This window comes from Ricinus communis, chromosome 5 (assembly GCF_019578655.1).
Source record: "Ricinus communis isolate WT05 ecotype wild-type chromosome 5, ASM1957865v1, whole genome shotgun sequence".
Taxonomy (NCBI): domain Eukaryota; kingdom Viridiplantae; phylum Streptophyta; class Magnoliopsida; order Malpighiales; family Euphorbiaceae; genus Ricinus; species Ricinus communis.
In genome coordinates, this window is record NC_063260.1 from 23,239,962 (window position 1) to 23,260,567 (window position 20,606).

Below are 20,606 nucleotides of genomic sequence, written 5' to 3' on the forward strand. Positions count from 1 at the left end.
ACTTATAATTTGATACAGTGAGAAGCCGATTTGATTTGCTGATAGTATTATATGGCACTTAAGGGCCCAACAGTAGACCCAGCCCAAGATGTTTTATTCTTGAACAGCAGCCCAAGATGCATTTAAGTTTGGACCAAGTAGGTGGCTCATGTTTAGAAAATGGACTTTCATAAGATAGTTCAGAACTCCTGCTATGTCCCACTAAAATGATAGATCCAAACGGTTAAATTGTGTGAAGTTACTTCTAACTTTTGTTGAAATAAGTTTACAGGATCACAATACATAGATGTTTTTATTTGTCATCTCACATTTTACTATTTTTCTCTTTAAATTTCTTAAATGATTTAAAATATGTTACAGTTTTCTTTATTTAAAAATAAACCATCTATACTATACTTTTATTTTATTTTAGTTTTCTTTTTTTCTAACTTAACATCTTAGAGTTTTAATACGTTGTTGTCCTTTATTTCAAGATTAATTATTTTATAATAAATTTTAGCAACTAAAATGGAAAAATATGCAAATATGACAAAAGAGAATTAGAGCTTTAGAAGATGATTGTGGGATCAAAGGGATTGGAGCTCAATAAAACTAAAACAGGAATATATGTGGTGGGATCACAGAAATAATCATCTTAGATAGAATATTAACAAATAATAAATCAATTATTAATTTAAAGTTAAAATCTGGTGGATGGGAGTTGAATATATCAGTATAATAAGTAAACAAAGGATAAAAAGAAGAACTAAAAAATAATAATTAGATGTGCATTCTACCGTTATAAAAAAAAACGATTAAGGTTTCATATTTTTAAAGGAATAAAATAAATGAGAACCTTATCACCACTCTCCACCGATCCAGTTTTAAAACTCGAACCTTATCCACATTGGTGAAGGCGCTTACAGCATAGTGTCACACCGTGGAGCCAACAAAACTCACGTGACAATACCACTTGCTGTCCACACTATCACATACTCGCCATGATTTCTCAGCCACCTGTCTACTTAACATCATCCACTTTATATAAACGAACAAATAAAAACTGCCATCATCTCCGTGGCTCCATCCTCATCTCCAAATATCATTGCACTAATCCTAAAAGATGATGCAATCGAACCCCAAAAAACGACATCGCACCATCAACCACCGCTACTTCTCCTCCGCCTCCGCCTCCGCCTCCAACACCACAGCCACTACACGCCTCTCCTCAACCGCTGCCATAATCGATTCCTTGTCAGATAAAACCGTCACCGAAACCTCCCAAAAACGCCGCCTAGATACCTCATTTAACGATCCAACAACCGCCGATGTCATCCTCCATCTTGTATTGGATCCCACAGCTCCATTGGCCGATGACTCTGTTTCAGTTTTTGACGACCCATCCGACGACGTACAGATCTATCTCCATTCTCACATTCTCACGCGTGCCAAATATTTCTCCGCTTTATTATCCGATCGCTGGAAAAACAACAACACTACCACCACCACAACCAACAATAACTTTATCTCTCTCAAGTTGAATGTGCCTCCTACACAAAACTCAATTGAAAATCGTTTAACAGTACTCCAACTCCTCTACACGGACGAATTCACCGCAGTAATTACCTCTCCATCGATAGCGCTCGACATTTTGCCGGTCGCACTAGAGTTATTGTTCGAAGAATGCGTAAAGAACTGCGTTAAATTCCTCGAAGCAGTGCCGTGGTGTGAAGAAGAAGAAAACCGCGTGGTTAATTTAATTCCAACTCTTAACACAGAGGAATCTGAAGTACTGCTCGCTAGGGTTAGGGTTTCACAAGATAATAAAAATAATAGTAATAATGATAATGCACTATGCGAGGAAATGCTGTACGGATTAATATTATATGCAATGCATAACCATCCCAACACGGCGTATGTGAAAGCGTTTGTGGCGAAGGTGTTGAGAGATGTGTCGAATAGAGAATCTGCAAGGATTGTATTGGAGAGGGCATTTGAGGAGAGTTTGAAGGTGGTCAAGGAATCAATGGAAGAATATACGAGTCCTGATTTTAGAGGAGTTGATTACAATGAGACAGAGGCTATACAGAGAGTGAATTTGCACACAGCGTTGACGAATGGGAAGCATCTCTTGTGGTTAGTAGAGAGAATGATTGATTTGAAAGTGGCGGATAATGCGGTGATAGAATGGAGTGAGCAGAGTGGATTTACAGGTGATCTGCAACGTGCTTTTAGAGATGATGCTTCCAGGAATATCGTTCCTGGTCTTCCTAATGTTGTCCTTCGCTGCACTGCTAAACTTGCTAATGCTGTGGCTTCTGGTTCCATTTTGGCTCCTAGACAGGTAATGATGTTGGTACTTTGTGTTTTTATATGACATGAGTTGTTTTGTTTATTAACAAAGGTTAAGTTTTTTCTTAACTGAAATGCTGCTTGTAACTGTCTGTCAGATTGATTGTTAGAATAGCTAATAGCATTGGGTGTCGTAAAAGATGAGGTCGCTGAAAACCGGGTAGCAAGTCACATTGTAGATATTTTGATTTTAGGAAACAAAGGTGTAGTAGAGTAACAAAATGGTTTTCTTGTATAATTTGTTTGTTTTGATTTTATGACTTAGTTTTGTGGTAATACGTTGGTGGTTTTGGATTTTGATTTGTGGGATTAAGCAAACAGTTTGGAATTTGGTAGGGCGCAGACTGTCCATATTGGACAAATTTCCTAAACCAAACTACAAATGAGGTAAAAACCAAATTGAATTGTTTAGCTAATGAGACCAAACTAAAGTAAGTCAAAATCTTATAATTTGGTGTAACTAGGGAAAGATCAGTGTTGGGTGGTAGTTCTTCTGAGGCCTACTGCTGCAATAAGCTAAAAGATCTCCTGTGCATGGAAAGAGTTTAGAGTATGGTTTGTGGTTAAACAATCATTTGAAGAAATGAAGAGTAGTAGAGGATTTCCATACACAATGATAACACTAGTACTTTCTTTTGTATGATTCACTGTCAAACTTGCTATGATGTCTATCAGAATTTCTGAGATGTGACTGTGTAAATGATTTTCTATGCTGAACATTCCATGAATATAGCGTAGTTTCATTGAATTTAGGCCTTCAGGGAACTGTTTTTTTATTTTATTTTATAGCATCCACATCGAGTATAACAGATGTTTAAATTCTCTACTTGCTTGTAGGTGAGGATGAAGCTTGTAAAAGACTGGCTGCCTGTTCTGATTGTGTGCAAAGATAATGTACCTCCAATGTCAGTCAGTCATAGATCACTTTACCTAGAGCTGGAAGAGACATTCCTAAAGATCATCTCCACTTTGCCCATGTCAGATGCACAAGAGTTGTTGCAGCAGTGCCTCAGCTTCTCAACTCGCAATGTTGAAGATTGCCCCCATTTGGTCAATGCATTCAACACTTGGTTTCGCCGGGCAATGCGACCCCCACAACGGAACCTTTTCTAACAATGCTCTATTACACTATTTACCTTGTCTGCTGCTTCATATGGAGATTCAGCACTTGTCAAATATTGTATATATTTTATCTGATGTCTGTATATAAGCCCTACTTCTGAAGCAGGAGCATATCTCAATGCTTCCTTTGCGTTTCTTTTCCTTTTGGGGGGCACTAGCTTTGTTTCTTCTTGAAATGAACGGTGGCCTACTTCTTGTGGCTGTTTCCCATGGCATGTAATGTACATAGTTCATTATAATTTTCCACTTGGAAGTAGTTTTCTTTACCTTGTTATGGTTGTCAATTTTGATCCATTGCTTTAGTTTTGGACTGAATTATTAGTCATGGTTATTGTAGTTGCAAAGGCGCACCATTATTATGCAAGGTTTAATATGCAGGTAAAGGAGGGGAAATGAATAATAAGTAGCAATGAGGCAGAAATGGGTTCAGCTTGCATTTTCATCTGAAGTTTCAGAATCATGACTTATTAAGACTGCATAAAGCAACTGTCAGCAACTCAAAATGATAACAAAAACATTGAACAGCCAAACATCATGGCAACAAATTTGTGTTGAAAAGGATCTTGTTTATTTATTTAAATTTTCATTTTATAAAATAACAAAATTCCCATTGCTGTTTACACTCTTAAAGAAGAAAACAAAGATGGAAGAACTTCATACTGATGGCAACAGCAATTTACACTAACTACAAGATCTGAATCAGATATCAGGTGCAAAATGCACTCTGAAGTTTCCAATTATGCAATACAAATGAAATTACCCTTTTATTTCAGATGAAAGGCTTAACCAGCAACAGCTAAAATTTATACATTACCTGTTGCAATTATGTGATGACCTTATTCATATATCAGATATCTGTCAGCGGCATTAGGACTATGAGTGAGAGAAGGGAAGGTTAACGCTATCACAATATTGAGAAAATCTTTAATCATAGTAGCCGCCTTCTAAAGCTGCGTGTGGTGCCTTGATAGGTTTGAACCAGCAACCCCACGCCTATCCCAATTCCAATACAAATGCTTAGCCCGATGCCAACGCCTACCCTAACTCCAGCATTGAACCATGAGAGTTCCCCATCTTCACCTTCTAAATATTCCCTTCCTGAGTACAGGTAGCTATAGCCTTCATTTTCTGGCTTCAGGTTTGAGTAATCTTGGAACTGCATCATTAAAACAAGATTCAAGCAGAATACTGGTGACAATTTATGTTGCAAGTTTGAATTAAAGTCTAATGATACATCACCTCTTGCAGTTACTTAAGGCCATATGAAGCATAATATGTGAAAACATTACATGCTAACAGTAACATAATGTGGGGGATGAGGACTAAAACAGAAAAAACTAAAGAATTTGTAAAAATTGTTCTCCAAAACGTCAATGTCATGCAGCTCTGTCAAATGCAACAATTATGTAAACAAAACTGCAACAGTGATAGTTCTGTATAAAAAAATATATCATTCTGTTGGTGAAGATAATCCTGGTCTTCTGTTTGACAACTATAATGAATCTTAACTATTACAAGTTGGATTGCAGAATAGGGGTTAGAGATAAAATCAGTGTATAAAGAAGCAGATCAATATAGCATTTTCATTATGAAAAACAGTTCATTTTTCCTGCAATTCCAGCGTTGAATTGAGCAATACCTGTAAAGGAATCCGGAAAGGGGCATAGTCTGGGTTCTCAGTTGCCTCGTATTCTGGTATGGAATCCAACATGCCTTTCCTCATTTGCTTCTTGTGCAAACTTAGCTGCAAAGTGTTAGTTAAGATAATTGGTGTGCCTGAGAAGGATCCTGCAACATAGACCTCAATTGTAGGTGAAGGTGAGTCTAGACCCATATGCTGTTTCGCCTTCAGGAAGCTAGTGCCTACAGTTGCATCCGACTTACAATTTATACTCCATTTATAGCTATGGCCTCTCGGTTCTCCTATAACACCATTACTATAGCACAATTCAAGAACCCCAGATAGCAAGAGAATATTCTTATCAAAAACTTCAAACTTCACACTTCCAGTAATCCTTATGCTATCCGTGCTAACAAATGTAGCTTCTTCAGATTTCTTGTCCAACCTATCCCTCCTAAGAAGAATTGATGGCCCATCAGAATCGACAGGAGTTCTAATACCATTTACTTCAAGAAGTGTGTCAGGGTGTAACGGAATGTGATTCACTGTAAGGTGCTCAGGAGTTGCGTCGTCAATCTCACATTTGCTAACACGAACATAGAATACTCTTAAATCAAGCCAAGGTAATGGTACATTAATGCTGGGCTGAGAAGACTGCCTCATATTTGTATGATCATTATCCAACAGCCCATTTCCGTTTGATGTTTCATATGAATTCTCCATGGCCCTCAAAAGCTTTTAATCTTCCTTCTCAATCAAATTCTTCCACTTCCACTCGCTCACAAACTTGAAATTCATCATATGAGAATAAATAACCTGCAGCAATGTCAGTAGAGTGGATGCACAACAATTCAAGCAACCTAAGCTGGGCATCCAAATGCCAAACAAAAAGAAAAAGGAAGTCAAAGACCTGCTAACTATACAGATAGAGAAGAAGAGGGCCAAGAATTGTGAAGAAAAGATTCAATTCAAACTGCTTTAGTCAATAAAGCTAGACAAAGGAAACTAAAAGGAAACAAAGAGAAAGCTTTGATCCAACTACTCTTAAGTTAACTGAATCAAGTAATCTACATGGAAATAATCAAACGGGGAATTTTAAAGGAAAAGTTTGTTACACTCAAAATCCAATTGAAAACTTGAAAGGAATCCATCCCAGAGAGACACAGCACCTAACAAGATGGTAACAAAGGAAGCTAAACTACACAATAAATTCATTCCAAGGCGAAAGGGCTTGAATAGAACAGCAAGAACCATAGATAAGACCCGAGAAATAAACACAAACAGTTCAGAAAAGGGAGCTAAGAAGGAAACAATTATGATACCAGAAGCAGAAACAAAAAGATAAAGTGATAAGAAGATAAGAAAACGAATTGGAGAAAAGTACAAAGCTCCAAGAGTTAGAATCCATTAAATGACAGTTTCCTCCCAACAGTAGTAATAACAATAGTAATAAAAAAAAAGGTACCGTCCCAAACTGATTTACCATTAATATCAAAGAACAACAAAACATTAAGCAAACTCTAACTGCTTATGTACATAATCAAATAAAAGAAACCAAGTAACATGAATTGACGAGATTAAGCAAATGAATTGTAGAAGTACTCACGAAGAAATATACCAGCTACACCAGAGAAATCAAGATGAAAATCATTCGCTCACAGATTCATTAAGCTTCTTATATAACAAAGTAACAGAAAAGAACAAAAACGACTCATCAAGGATTCCAACAATATTGTCAGAATAGAAGACAAATTATGTGTGATATATGAATACAGACAACTCTGTCTAATGTGAGTGTGAAATCCTGAGAATAAAACAAAACAAAACAAGATGGCATTATTTTATACACAAAAAATATATATATTAGAAGAAAACTCACCACCAAAACCCGGTCTTTGTTCGTGTGTCTGGTTTCGTTCGGGCCTGCCCAATCCAATAACATCAAACTTATGGCTAGTGGTGAAAGTTGGGTCCTCTTCAATCCAGCAGAAAAGAGCTTTTGATTTTCTAAAGAAAATTCGTAGCCACGCAAAATTTCAACTTGTAAAAGCACAATCCAACGCTTTACCAAATAAACGTAAATTATTTTTGAATTAGTATTTGATTTAAAAAAAAAAGAAGAGAGAAGTTAAGGTAAAAAAAGAAGCACAACCCAGTCCCTGAAATTACAAAAAGAAAACTGGGCTGTGCTTAATTTTCGATTTAGAAGTTGATAAAATACAGGTGAATTTTTTAGTTGATTGATTTTTCTTAATAGTATAGTGGGGTAAATTGTGTATATGAAATTCTTGAGATCTTATCCAAGAAAGAAAGCGTGTAGGTTGGTTCACAGTACAAAAGGCTAATGGAATTGAAAAGGACAGCACATTCTTCTTCTTCTTCTTTTCGTATCACATTTATGAAAATCTAGGAGTAGACATTAAGAACCTATCAACTATTCACTACGATATATGATGAGAATGAGCTATTCTGTTTTCGTAAGAGTTCAGCCAATATTTGCACTTCTTGCTGATGAAAGTGGAGAAATTTTTTACATGTTCATATCATTAAACTTCATAAAAAAAGAAGAAAGAAAAAAGAATTTTGGGCTTCATTTATTATTTATATTCCGAGTCAACTAGCTTGCTTCTCAAAACTAGAGCTCTTTTGAACTATTTTAACCCGGCAGCTCCAATTCTTCCAATCTCAAATGAGGTTTATTTTTAAATATACAATTCATTTCAAGAATTATATAGTTAATTATTTAATATATAAATTTATTCAAATAAAATAAGTCGTTACAAGCCGATTGACTTCTCATAAATTAAAAAAATAAAATATGCTTTTCATAAATTAAAAAATAATAAAATTTCGACAAATCACAAAATTCATTTTATTAATTAAATACTAGTAAAAGAAAAAATCAAAGTATCTAATGACATAAATAAATTTCCTTAATACTACTTGAATTACACAAACTAATTCAACTCTTTAACTCTTGAGATTGAGATGTATTATTTTCCATAGAACCAACACCAAAGTGTTTTAAAGGCTATGTTATTTTCTAAAAGAAATACTCTATGATTGAGATATTCCAATTGATTACTAAACTATTATTTGGCCTTCTTCTTTGTTGTTTTCTCAAAAAAAAAAAAAAAAATCTATCTATTAAACGAATATTTTATCTAGTGGGTTAATGATAAACTATATTATGCATAGAAGTGGACAAAGATACCACCAAAGCATATTATAAAAATGTTGAATAAATGATGCAATACCTAACATGTCTTATCATAAAATATTACATATTTTCTACGGAAAATGTTTCACATTTAAATTAGTATGCCTATAAAATTGTATCTTTTTTTAACTTTTCTTTTTTGCCATGTACGAAACGTGGATTTTTTGTGCGAAGACTGCAAACAAATTAAGATATAAAAAATAATAAGCCTCTTATGGCACAAGTTTTTCCATACAAATTGACATCATGCTCGAGAGTCGTTTTGGGTGCACTCGAGTGCATGAAGAAGAAAGAAAGAAAAAGAAGCAAGAGAGATACTGATAGAATACACAATTTTCAATAATTATAAATTGCAAAAAATTAGCCACCTAGACTATTTCTAAGGCACTTTTATATATATTAAATTTTTATTATTATAAATAATCATCCAATAAAATAATTTTTAATAGAATCTTTATTTTTTAAAACATCAAATAAAAAATTAGTTTAGCTCTCCAAATTTTCAATCTGTTTTGTATTTATATAGTTTATTAATTGATGTTTGTGATTCTACTTCTTTTACTGGCAAAAATTAGAAACACAAAGAAAATAGAACTATTAATATACTTATTAAAAAAATTAAAAAGTAAAATTTTCTGTTTTTTCTTTATATAATATTTTATTAAGATATTTTTTATTATAAAAGGAATTCTCTTTAAAATAGAAATGCTACTGCCTTGTTATTAATTATCAAATGATGGACCTAATCCTAACATACCTATTTCCATTGCATGAATTCACTCTCAGCATTCTTCACAATTTTAGGAATTTTTAATTATTTTCTTGCCGGTTTTCAAGATCCATCAACTAGAATAAAGCTGTATATTATGTATTACTTTAAAGAAATGCTCAATTATTTTGGCATGTACTATTTCCTCATTATTTATGTTACTTCATAAAAATTAGTTTGTATATGATTTTGAAAGTCTTCTATTATGGCTTGGATGACTGATGATATTGATTCTTTAATATTAGAATATATAATTTATTTCAGGTCACTTATCTATTGTTACAAATCACTAATTAAATCATATTTATATTCATAATACCGACAGACTTGACATAATAATAAACAAAAGGAATTTTTATCTTTATTTTTTTCTTATAAACGCATGCATGAATTTTCTTAGTTCCAATCGATTCTTATTTATTTTTTGTCTACACAAAAACATATACAAATTTTCCTACCAATATAACAATTTGCAACTGTTCGTTTAACAGTTTCTTTTTTCATTCTAAACAAAGAAAAACATAGAATTATAAATGATTGTTAGAAATAATACGGAAAGTATTTTGTCATTTAAATTATAGGCAACGGTTTATAAACTTGTTAAGAATTGGTAGTAGTGTAAGAGGAGAAGCAAACAAGCCGATAAAGAAGGACAAAGGGTTTAAACGGAGAAACTTATATTTTCCAAACATGAAGCTCCTAGGCATAGCCATGGAGAAATTTCACCCACCTATATTGATTTATGCAACTTACGCATCAAATTGAAGCTTTCTAGTAGTCGAATAAAAAACTTCTACCATCATTACTTATCATAATTATTTCAATTTGTCATCCTCTTTGTCAACGGTGATGTTTTGCTAATTCAGGTCTGTATCGAGTTATTGATATTGATTTAGCACCATTTTTACACACTTACAAGTATACCATTGACATAAAATGTGGATTTTTTCTATAATAGCCGTTTATGTTATTATTTTAATTATAAGTAATAATTATTAAATAAATTTAAAAAATAATTTATGACATTTTCAATAAACAAAATTAAGTATTATTAATGCAATAAATATATAAATTATTTTGAAAAAATATTAATTAATTGATTTATTAATCATATAAAATCAATATCAAAATATAATTAATATGCTAAGATTAGAAGTATTATTTAATTAAAAAATTAGTAATATAATAAACATAAAACCTACATATAATGTCTCAAAATTAAATATATATGCCAAAGAAATTTTATATCCAGAATTTATACATATAGAGCCTCGGAACCTATCCAAAATAATAAAATGCCCAATCACGTCCTTACTCATCCTTTATTTATCATCTTGTGTTAGCAATTCAACTCATATAATCGATTAAAGTATGGGCATTGAACTATCTCAAATTAACACATTGATTGCAATCCCAATGAATCCATCAAATGTCTCAATATCCTTGACGCACTTAAAAATTTAGACTCGGGATTCTATAACAAGCAAAAACCTTAAAAAAATTTTGAAATCACAAGAGAAAATGGAAAAGATGAAAGTTGGAAACTTGAGGGCCTTCAAAGAAAGCAAAAAGTCCTAATTTTGAAGTTTGATTTGAACTTTATACTGATTTCTCATGAGAGGATATTTTATCCACTGGGTTTGTTTTGTATCGATCTACAAGATTACTCTGCTTTACAATTTACAGCATGCACATCTATATGTCTAGAAAAACAATGAGAAGGTAAAAGCACTTGAACACCTTCAACAATCATAATCTAAGCCCCACCTTCCTACACCGATTAACTAAAATTTTTGGAGCTCCACTCCTGACTGGCAAAAAACGCAATACCAATTACCACCTAAATTTTGAAGTTTTAAGTAGCCTATCCCAGCAAACATAGAGAAAGCATGATCACTAGCTTGCTATGAGCAGATGATATTTATCATAATCATTTTGTGGGAGGAAACATTGAAGGAGGATAGCAGAATCAGATTCAGAATCCGAATTGCTTCCACTAGCCTGTCAAAAGCTTAACATGACCTGATGCTGCCAAGAAACTAGCAGACAGTTTAAGGTGCAATTTTTATGAGGCATCAGATCTCACATTTATGGTAAGCTAGCTCCCTACAACTTGATTTCAGCTTTAGGTGAAAGGTATTTGATGTAACAATCTGAAATAATTCTCTCTTAAAACTCCACAATATGGGAATCTTGCACAATGAATCTTCATGGCTGCAGGGAAGTTACATCTTTCTGCACTCACTTCAACAAGGGGATCACTAACTCAGCAGAGGCATCCTATATCTTGGGATTTAACCACCTCATCAAGGATAGAGACATCCCTGGGACGCCAAATATAGAAAGAGTTCCCTTGCTAGTAAACATGCACCTCAGACAAGGGATTATCCTTCAACGACTCTTAGAATCCTATATAAGTTATCGGTTCTCAAAACATGAGTAACCAAAATAAAGAAAGAAACTTTGGAGAGACCTAAGCAAAAAAGAAAAAAGTATTTTTTAAATGGCCAACAATTCCTTACTGAGCCATTAAGAAAACTTACGGTGACGTTAGAGAATTAAGTTCCCACACCTGAATAAACAACTGGAAAGGTAACCGCTGATGCTTGTTTATAGCCAATGTTTTCTTAATTTTTTTTTTCAACCACAAGGCATATAGATTTTAGTGATTCTAACATATAAAGATTTGACAGAAATGGATTACCTCACAGTTTCCAGTTGTTCTTTATAGGCACTTTCATGAATCAAACTTCTTAACTTCAGAGAATAGAGAATGAGTCAAAGAAACAATCATAGAGAGTGCACAAGTTGATACGAATTTCGAGTAAAGTTTTTCTCCCTTGAGGAATAAGAAGGATACGGTGTCCTCTATCTATACTAACACATGATCCGAGCGAGAAGATGACTTATGCCGAGCAAATAGCAGCAATGAAATGGCAAAGAGGTGGAAGAACTAACAGAAGAGAAATAAAAACTGCTCGAAAGCAAGCAATTTTGTTTGAAATGATGGAAATCTTTGTCACCGAGGAACTGCAGAATCTAGGAAATTTCAATGAAAAGAACATGGAAGCAAATCAGTAACTGGAGAAATTAGTTATTAAGGAATGAAATTTGGACGAGAAACATGAAGTTTAAAGCATGTTGACAAAGAAGGAAAGCAAAATATGGAAGAATACATGTAAATCAAGAAAATTCTGAGGGATGAATGACATTAAGAATTCAGCACATGGACCAAACAAAGGGAACAAGAATCATCCAAGAGGCCATTAAATTTTACTTTCATCTAGTAATTTCCACAATATTTTCTGTGATATGAAGGACCCACTTGAATATGTGCAGTTTCTGCATCATCTTATGTCGCTTAGAATTCATGAGTTCAATGCGATGAAACATCATATGAAGTCCTTGCATATAAAATTTTAGTTTCTCAAAGGAGCAAGCTTTCCTGGAACGCGATAACTTGAACAAACTGTTGTGAAACATAATTCATGCAGGGCCTTGTTCCTAATTTTCACTACCGTGTCTACAGGAGATTGATTTGATGTGCTAAAGAGTAACAAGCATTTGACTTAGAGGACCCTTATGTTAGACACTCCACTCATTCTTCATTAATCACCAAGCCTCTATGAGCATTATGCTTCAAAGTCCATACACACGCCTAAATTTCTTGTAACTTTTTCAAAGAAGCTTCCATTTAACAATCTAAAAGTTGCTCAAGTTCAATGACTCTAATTTCACAAATCTTCCATGTCCACTCATAAAATATCTTAACCTCTGGAATAAACGCATATGATGACTAAAACTAAGATATCAAGAAATCTTATTTGAACGACAGATTAGTTGTTATTGCATGATGCAGACAAGGAAAATATCAAGCAAAAAAAAATTCAAAGAATCAAGAGACTTATAATTTTTGTCTAAAATCAGTTCTCAAAACATGTGTAACCAAAACAGAGGCTTATAGTATTTCTGTAATTTCCAGCTTTGCTGGAACAGTAGCTAAAATTTATTTTAAGAATCTTTTTTTCAGTCCGAATCTAATTTAGGAGTTTTAGTTGGGTTAATATTTCCTAATTAGTATTCTTTTGTAATTTTCCTAGTCTAGTATTTCTAATCCAAGTAGTGTTAGAATTAGTTTGATCTACATATACCTAGGCTTGTAATAGTTCAGTTTTCAGATTCAATAAACAAAGATTTCCTGCGAATTACGGCTCTAACATTGTGTGTTTCAAATTCCCCTTAGGTGTGACTCCAAACCTTATTGACTCTTAAAAGTCTTGTTGTCTTTTCTTTCCTATTCCACTGTTTCAAATCTGAAATTCTCTCAAATCAGACATGGAATTCAATTTTAAACCCTTTATTTTCTGCAATAAAAACAAAGAACAGGTTTTCCAAAATCTATCCTATATCATTGCATCTAGAGCTTTCACTTTTTCAATGCACACTTGAGAATTTAAATAGTCAAATTTGTGAATGCTTCAAAGTAAAAATAAGATTATAATTCCGAAAGCCAAAAAGCCATAAAGCCACTGGCAAACCAGTGAAAAATCTATGCAATCCATTCTCTCTCCATTAATAGCATGGGAGTTGGGAGAACAATAACAAATAAGGTAAAAAACAGCATTTAGTCAAATAAGTATTCCTATGCTGAATGTTACAGAAAGACTGAATTCAGGACTTCAAAAAGGTTTTATTTCCCTTATACATCCGACACGATCCAGCAGGCTGTCACAATGGTGTTGCAAGCCCTATTGCATGTATAGAATATAATATAAGTCAAAACTGACCACCATTATAGGATGGTTAGTAAATCAAAATCAATAAATAAATGAATTTGATATAACATATGATCAACCAGTTCATTTCAATTCAATCTCAAAAATTAACGACCATGGAAAGGCTATTTGAATGTAGGAAGAAAGATCTCTCTTGGAACCCATTTTCTTCTTCACAAGCATTTATTAATTGTCATATTCATTATATTCTATAGAAAGGCCAAAAAATCACCAGCACCTAGACGAGAAACAAACACCACAAAAATTCGGGAAAATAACCAAATGACCACAAATTTTTAAATCTACTGCAAAAAGAAAATAAATAAACACTAAGCCAAATTAATGCAAAAGAAACAAAACCTAAAGTTTTATAAACCAAAAAATCACCTTGAGAAAGCCAGCTCCAGCAGGAGGAATCAACAGCAATGCTGGATTTTAGCCGAGAATTTGCAATAGCAGTGTGTAATGGCATCAAGGACACCATGCTTCCTAAAACCGATACAACTCTAAAAAGCGAAATAGATCAGTAAAAAAAAAAAAAACAAATACAGCGCAAAGTAAATTGAAAATCCAATTTACCAATTAACACCTTGTTTGAAAAGTCCAGATATGCAAGAATCTATTTATTTCAATTCTCATATTGGGAAACCTCATAATTGCTAATTCATTTCTATCAACTTAATTGGAAAAAAAAAAAAACAAGAACAAGAAGAAATCGTGCATAAAATAATATGATTCCATAAGAATTCAATTCAACTGAACTCTTATGCAAATTATGTGTTCCGAACTAGGCCTAAAAGCAGTAATTTACGCATTTGAATTACTTAATTAGTATTTCTGAGAATCTTTTTGAAATTAGATGGTACATTCCAAGGAATTATTATTTTAACCTTGAAGCGCTGGCGATGGTTCGTGTTGATGGGGAAGAGAAAGCAGAAGAAATAGATTTTGCGTGTAGACAGTTTTGCGTTAGAGTTCTTGACCCAGCCGCCATGGACCTTGAACCCGCTGTTACTGCTAATCTGCCAAACGATGCCATTTTTCTATGTGGAGTATAAGGAAGAGAAATATAGTGAAAGACTGAAGAGCTTGACAAAAACGTCGCTTAAACCCTACAATCCAGCTGCAAAGTTAAACGACATCGTTGTAGTATGTGGGACTCGGGCAATGTGATCGGTAAGTCAAGACCCTGGTTTGGTTTAGGAATAACATTTTCAGCTTAGGTTTAGGGACTGGGTTCAAACCGCAGAGAATTTGGTTTGTTCACAATTTAAGAGTGTTCGTGGATCGGTTAATTGGTTTAGAAGCTATTTACTAATTTAAATTAATATTAATAGGATTGTGTTTTATTTAAAACTGAATTTAATATTTAAAATTAATAAATTTAAATTCATCAATTTTTAATTGATTCTGCTTTAGAAATTTAATTTAAGAAAGTAAACTAAATAATAATAAAAATAGCAAATTTAATTACATGTAATCATATAATTAGACTAGATGGATATATATAATTAAATAAGTAAATGTTAAATTTTAATATTATTTTTCATAAAAATAAAAATTCCAAAAATTTAAGAAAAAAATAGAAAAATATAATAAAAAATCATTGTTAAAAAAACTTTAAAATTATAAAAGAAATTATACATGATATTAAAATAACCTAATTTTTTATATAAATTATATATTATATATAAATTTTAATGTTTAGCTCTATATTGGATTGAGTTGAATTTTACTATAACTTTTAAATTTAAAATTGAATCCGACTCATTTTTACTTGGTTTTACTTTTAGACATTTGTAAAATATCTCCAATCTAAGATAGGTTAAGTCCAATAAATTAATTTAAATTTTTATTAAATATTTTAAATTGATTGAGTTATCAGTTTGATTAAATACTTTTAGTTTTCATTCTTTAAGAAAAAATCAAAACTGATTCGATTGCAAATTATTTTGTTTAAAAACTAATAAATTTAAAATTTAAAATTTAAAAAACACACTAAATTCTTTTAAAAAGTCGAATGCTTTGAACCAAAATTAATAATGTTAAAAAAATAAAAATAACCTTATTTTTTGAATAAAAAAATAAAAAGCTCTGATTTAATTTATTAAAATTTTGAAATTACAATTGGATGAAAAATCAAGTAAGTCCATGTTCTAACTTTAGAAATCATAGTTAGATGAAAACACTATGCTGGCGCTTGTCTTAATTGAAAGCCTGATCTTTTTTAAATTTGATTCATTTATTTGTATATTTAAACTTTATTATTAAATGTGCAAATCACTCAATTTTCATTCAACTCTATTTAATTATGATAAAAGACTATCAACTTGTATTTAAAACTTGATGTAAATAAGTGAATTTAAATTTGAATACTATTTATGATTTAAACAAAATCTAAATAATTAAAAATTAAAAATTTAATCAAGTTATAGACTCGGCTTTATATTAATTATTAAAAAAGGACTTTAGATCTATTATTGGTAATATTATGAGTCGAATTTAATAAAAATATTGATGAGAGTAAATTAAAATAAATACTAAAATATTTACTGAAAAGTTTTGCAATCTCAGATTGTAAAACCTTTTCAGGAAGATGAAATATGAACTAAAAGATATTATTAGTTATATTTTAAGTAAGAGAGATGGAAATTAGAAGATTGATACATAGGTGGATAAATATAGAGTAAAAGTGAGAGGAAAAGAGCTAATGAATTAAGGTGTTTCATTTTAATTTGAGAAAAGCTAGGAGATAAAAGAGAGATTGATTTTGGCAGTTGTAATTCAATTATGTTTAATGATATCATTGTCATTTTTAAAATTATTTAATGAAATTTTCTGCTATTTTTAACTGAGAAGATATTTATTTAATTAAATATAAATATTGGAAATTTTAGTAAATTATATAAAATGTGAGTCCTGATTAACAAGTTTAGGTATAAATTGAAGGGGCAAACAGTAATTAACCCAAAGAAAAAGCTTTTGGTGCGCCGGAAGAACCAAAACGCACCGTTTTCTGATAACTTATGCCGACTATCAACGTTTTTAGTAGCTTATGCCGACTCACTGAGCGAGTGGGAAGAAATTAGGAAATTCTATAATTTATCAGGTGGCTTTGTTTCAGTAGTTTTCTCCTCTCAAATCGCACAAGAAGAGAAAGAACTCGAGATCCTCTTCGCTACTTTCAGTACCAAACCAATGGCTGCGATCTTAGCTCGCAAGTCTCTCGCTGCACTCACTGCTCGTCAGCTTGTTAGAACTCTTTTGCCCTAACTTTTATCTCTTCTCAAATAAAATTATATATCATTGTTTATTTGCTATTTCCAAGAAAATGTTGGAAATGGTGGAACCTCTGTAGCTTTGATTTCAAAGCTTGTTACCATCTGCAACTCTAAGCTATTTTTTTCATTTTTTCATGCTTAGTTTTAATTTTCGCATTTCTATGATGATGTGATTTGTGATTGTTTGTTATATTTAAGTCCTTTGCGATGTGCAATAAATTAATCTAAATCTCAATCTCTCAGCACTTCTAGAGATAATTTTAATAAATTATATATTGTTATATATAGCTTTTAAGTTTTGAACCTTTCTCATGTTCTACTGTTTTTATTAACCTAAAACTGTTAATTTAATCTTTGTATATTGCAATTGCGGAAAGTGGTCTGATTATTTATTCTCTGTTGTAATTTCGTTATAAAAAATGATGTTCAATATTGCTCATATACGTAATCCTCTAATATACTATTAACATGTTTTCAAATTGATTTCTACATGAAATCTTTTTTACATAATGTAATGTTGTTTCCCTTGCTTGATGTGTTTAGGCTGTGTCTGGACAACTGTTGCAGGGTTCCAACCAATATGCACTACGTTCTAGTGCACATTTGTATTCCACCAGAAAAGGTATGCTTTGCTCTATTTAGTTTGTACATTTTCAGCTGCGAATCTCTTTTGCTTGGGGGGGTGTGACTTGGGATGGCCGCATGGGCATTCCATAGAACTTATAAGAAAAGTAAATGAGAGGAAGTGATGCTCAGAATAAATAATGTCTAATGGTTGGGCATATAATTTATCTCTGACAAACCACCTAAGATGAAATTGATAACAGAACCCTGTTTTTATATCCTCTGCGTATAAAGCTCTATCTCATGATATGCCCACATTATCAAAGATGAGAGTTTTTTGGGTTTAGGAGTTCAGAAAAAAATAATAGGTAAACACCATTGAAACTGTTACCTTGTATGAAATAAATTTGCTTGTTCCTGGACTTTAATATTATTCTTTATTTCAGTTATTTATGGCTCATGTATTTTTCTTATCATTTGCCAACTGTAGAGGATGAAGAAAGAGAGCAGCTCTCGAGGGAGATGTCCAAGGATTGGAGTTCTAGTAATACTCTTTTCTTTGAAGTATAAGTTTCATATTTGGTTCAACTTCTTTTCCTACAGCATATGATGAGTAGTTCCTGATACGTTTTGAGTTCTTGCAGTCTTTGAGCGAAGCATAAACACATTGTTCCTCACGGAAATGGTTCGCGGTTTGAGTTTAACCCTCAAGTACTTCTTTGAGAAAAAAGTTACTGTAAGTCTTCCTAATCACTACTGACTGGGTCATTAATTTACTACGAAGGTGTGATATTGAGTATGAAATGATATCTTGTGTTGTGCAGATCAATTACCCATTTGAGAAGGGTCCTTTGAGCCCCCGTTTTCGTGGTGAGCATGCCCTGCGACGATATCCAACTGGAGAGGAACGTTGCATTGCCTGCAAACTTTGTGAAGCTGTAAGAATTAAGATATCATTGTACTTACATCAGCTTTGTTTTTTAACTGTGCTTTTAGAAAGTAAATATTCAATTTGCTATTTATTCTCATGTACACCAAGTTGCAGTTTAAAAATCCTCTTGGCTGGGACTTTATTAAACTATGCAAGGGCTTCTATGAAATTAAACTATGTTAGAGTTATGTCAGTCTTCAATTTGTTCCTGTCATTACCTTTTCTAGGTTGTTATTATAGGATTCCGGAAACATTTACACAACAATATCATAATTTTGACTTTGTTGACTTCTACCTGTCTGAACTTTGCAAATGCTGCTTTTTTAATTTGCTGTAAAAGGTTTTATTTGCGTGTGCTCTCTAATTTTCCGTTCTCCTCTTTCTCATTCCTTGCTCTATGCAGTTCAAATGTTTGCAGTTTTTTTGGTAATTGTTTAAGGTAGTGACACCCTGTTGGCTGCTGTATCACTCTGATTCTTAATTGGCAGCAATAACCTACATAAAATGTGGGTCTTCCAATTTATGTTGACATTACATCTCTTTGTGTTCTATTTTGGGCATCTTCACAAAATAGCTAACTTTTCCTTTGCATTCATTCCATTTAAATATTTCTGGAATGCTTTCTTCTTTTATGAGTTCATCATATATTCCCTCTGTTATTTTATTGTGTGGCTTTCTCATGAGGCTTGTTTTTGTTTCCAGATATGTCCTGCACAAGCCATCACAATTGAAGCCGAAGAACGTGAAGATGGAAGCCGTAGGACAACTCGGTGAGGGTCTTAGCTGTACCTTTTTTTCTTGTTCTCTACTTCATTTCTTCCTTGAATATCTCCGTCTCAGCCTGGCACGCTTGATTCTGCAGGTATGATATCGACATGACAAAGTGCATCTATTGTGGATTCTGTCAAGAAGCATGCCCTGTCGATGCAATTGTTGAGGGACCAAACTTTGAATTTGCCACAGAGACTCATGAGGTTAGTAGTATTTCTTTTACCATTTCCCTACTTTGCATATTAAGTCGAAGATTTTAGGAGTTACTGAAAGAAAAGGCATTGCTTACATATTACACATGCACACACACATACACATTGCAGGAGCTTCTGTATGACAAAGAAAAGTTACTTGAGAATGGGGATCGTTGGGAAACGGAGATTGCGGAGAACCTGAGATCTGAGAGCCTCTACCGCTGATGTTTCTTCAGAGTTAATACCAAATTTTTCACTTGAAAAATAAAAGATCTGTGCATGGGTCTTGGAATATTTGTTTTAGAGGTTTTGCGATTTCGCAATGTTTCTTGTGAATTTGCTGTTCCTGCTACATGTTGAAACGAGAAGTGATGATTATAAATCTCAAAATACATGGATCAATGTTTCCATTTGTAGAATTTCTAGTTTGATGACAATGATCATGTAGCAGCAGAACTTATTTGGAACTGATTACAGTTGTAACTGGGGCTCTTGGAAGCTTACGGCTGATTAGAATGTTTGTTGGAATTTTTGGCACATTGGAATGTAAAAGATGCCTTCTGTCAATCTAAAGGCCGTTCTTATCAACTTTAAGACGTTGGAAAACCAATGGTTATGAAAACAATAGTGATTTGAAAAGGCGACCTGCTGCTTGAATATGTGGAAAATTTTTATTTAGGCTGTCACTCTCTTATTAGTTGCTATTAGTTGCCGTTGTATATACATACCAAGCATAGATAAAAATATCTCTAATTATATATAATTTCAGTTTCAGATATTATATATTATAAATTTATATTGCGCGTTGATGTAACGGCGAAAAGTGGATAATTATTTTAATATGCAAAATATTCATTTATTTATGGAAATGCATTGTATAAATTAAAATAAAAATATTCTATGAAATATTTTTTCTATTTAAATTTAAGTTAAATATCAAAATAGTTGTGACACAATATATAATATTCTATGAATCAAACATAGGTTAAAATTATAATTTTTTATCATTAATGATATAAAAAATTAT

The 20,606-nt window shown here is 32.6% G+C and overlaps 4 protein-coding genes across 9 annotated transcripts; 2 read left to right on the forward strand and 2 right to left on the reverse strand.

Annotated features, from left to right (window-relative positions):
• Positions 1 to 1,017: 1,017 nt before the first annotated feature.
• Positions 1,018 to 3,719, forward strand: LOC8271418 (BTB/POZ domain-containing protein At1g63850). The gene is made up of 2 exons (XM_002509437.4): positions 1,018 to 2,323; positions 3,169 to 3,719. Exons 1-2 carry the CDS (start codon positions 1,103 to 1,105, stop codon positions 3,442 to 3,444), a joined length of 1,497 nt encoding a protein of 498 aa, XP_002509483.1. The 5' UTR covers positions 1,018 to 1,102; the 3' UTR covers positions 3,445 to 3,719.
• A 364-nt stretch (positions 3,720 to 4,083) lies between these two features.
• On the reverse strand, positions 4,084 to 7,527 carry LOC8271419 (uncharacterized protein At1g01500). Of its 5 annotated transcripts, none has more exons than XM_048373710.1 (3): positions 6,954 to 7,527; positions 5,093 to 5,860; positions 4,084 to 4,609 (listed from the first exon to the last, which is right to left on the reverse strand). In XM_048373710.1, the coding sequence occupies exons 2-3, from the start codon at positions 5,795 to 5,797 to the stop codon at positions 4,382 to 4,384; spliced, it is 933 nt and encodes a 310-aa protein (XP_048229667.1). In that variant the 5' UTR covers positions 5,798 to 5,860; positions 6,954 to 7,527; the 3' UTR covers positions 4,084 to 4,381. The 5 variants fall into 5 exon arrangements, with proteins under 5 accessions (XP_048229667.1, XP_015570462.1, XP_015570468.1 ...); XM_015714976.3 differs by having other exon boundaries at positions 5,093 to 5,890; positions 6,954 to 7,526; XM_015714982.3 differs by lacking the exon at positions 6,954 to 7,527 and adding an exon at positions 6,693 to 6,866 and having other exon boundaries at positions 5,093 to 5,890.
• Positions 7,528 to 11,803: 4,276 nt separating this feature from the next.
• Positions 11,804 to 15,016, reverse strand: LOC8271420. Of its 2 annotated transcripts, none has more exons than XM_015727021.3 (3): positions 14,729 to 15,016; positions 14,226 to 14,344; positions 11,804 to 12,102 (listed from the first exon to the last, which is right to left on the reverse strand). In XM_015727021.3, the coding sequence occupies exons 1-3, from the start codon at positions 14,875 to 14,877 to the stop codon at positions 12,083 to 12,085; spliced, it is 288 nt and encodes a 95-aa protein (XP_015582507.1). In that variant the 5' UTR covers positions 14,878 to 15,016; the 3' UTR covers positions 11,804 to 12,082. The 2 variants fall into 2 exon arrangements, with proteins under 2 accessions (XP_015582507.1, XP_015582467.1); XM_015726981.3 differs by lacking the exon at positions 11,804 to 12,102 and adding an exon at positions 13,538 to 13,811 and having other exon boundaries at positions 14,729 to 15,006.
• A 1,874-nt stretch (positions 15,017 to 16,890) lies between these two features.
• LOC8271421 (NADH dehydrogenase [ubiquinone] iron-sulfur protein 8, mitochondrial) lies at positions 16,891 to 20,218 on the forward strand. Its single transcript, XM_002509440.4, has 8 exons — positions 16,891 to 17,090; positions 17,663 to 17,741; positions 18,174 to 18,227; positions 18,328 to 18,419; positions 18,508 to 18,621; positions 19,317 to 19,384; positions 19,477 to 19,588; positions 19,709 to 20,218. The coding sequence occupies exons 1-8, from the start codon at positions 17,037 to 17,039 to the stop codon at positions 19,802 to 19,804; spliced, it is 669 nt and encodes a 222-aa protein (XP_002509486.1). The 5' UTR covers positions 16,891 to 17,036; the 3' UTR covers positions 19,805 to 20,218.
• Positions 20,219 to 20,606: the final 388 nt, after the last annotated feature.

Excerpts from the sequence above, each read along its gene's own strand:
- LOC8271418 (XM_002509437.4), top strand. The coding sequence starts at position 1,103 with ATGATGCAATCGAACCCCAAAAAACGACATCGCACCATCAACCACCGC. Across the intron at positions 2,324-3,168 it reads CCATTTTGGCTCCTAGACAG|GTGAGGATGAAGCTTGTAAA; the intron begins GTAATGATGTTG and ends ACTTGCTTGTAG.
- LOC8271419 (XM_048373710.1), bottom strand. The coding sequence starts at position 5,797 with ATGGAGAATTCATATGAAACATCAAACGGAAATGGGCTGTTGGATAAT. Across the intron at positions 4,610-5,092 it reads CTTTCCGGATTCCTTTACAG|TTCCAAGATTACTCAAACCT; the intron begins GTATTGCTCAAT and ends TTAATGATGCAG.
- LOC8271420 (XM_015727021.3), bottom strand. The coding sequence starts at position 14,877 with ATGGCATCGTTTGGCAGATTAGCAGTAACAGCGGGTTCAAGGTCCATG. Across the intron at positions 14,345-14,728 it reads ACCATCGCCAGCGCTTCAAG|AGTTGTATCGGTTTTAGGAA; the intron begins GTTAAAATAATA and ends TTCGCTTTTTAG. Across the intron at positions 12,103-14,225 it reads CTGGAGCTGGCTTTCTCAAG|ATTCTGCAGTTCCTCGGTGA; the intron begins GTGATTTTTTGG and ends GAAATTTCCTAG.
- LOC8271421 (XM_002509440.4), top strand. The coding sequence starts at position 17,037 with ATGGCTGCGATCTTAGCTCGCAAGTCTCTCGCTGCACTCACTGCTCGT. Across the intron at positions 19,385-19,476 it reads GGAAGCCGTAGGACAACTCG|GTATGATATCGACATGACAA; the intron begins GTGAGGGTCTTA and ends TTGATTCTGCAG. Across the intron at positions 19,589-19,708 it reads TTGCCACAGAGACTCATGAG|GAGCTTCTGTATGACAAAGA; the intron begins GTTAGTAGTATT and ends TACACATTGCAG.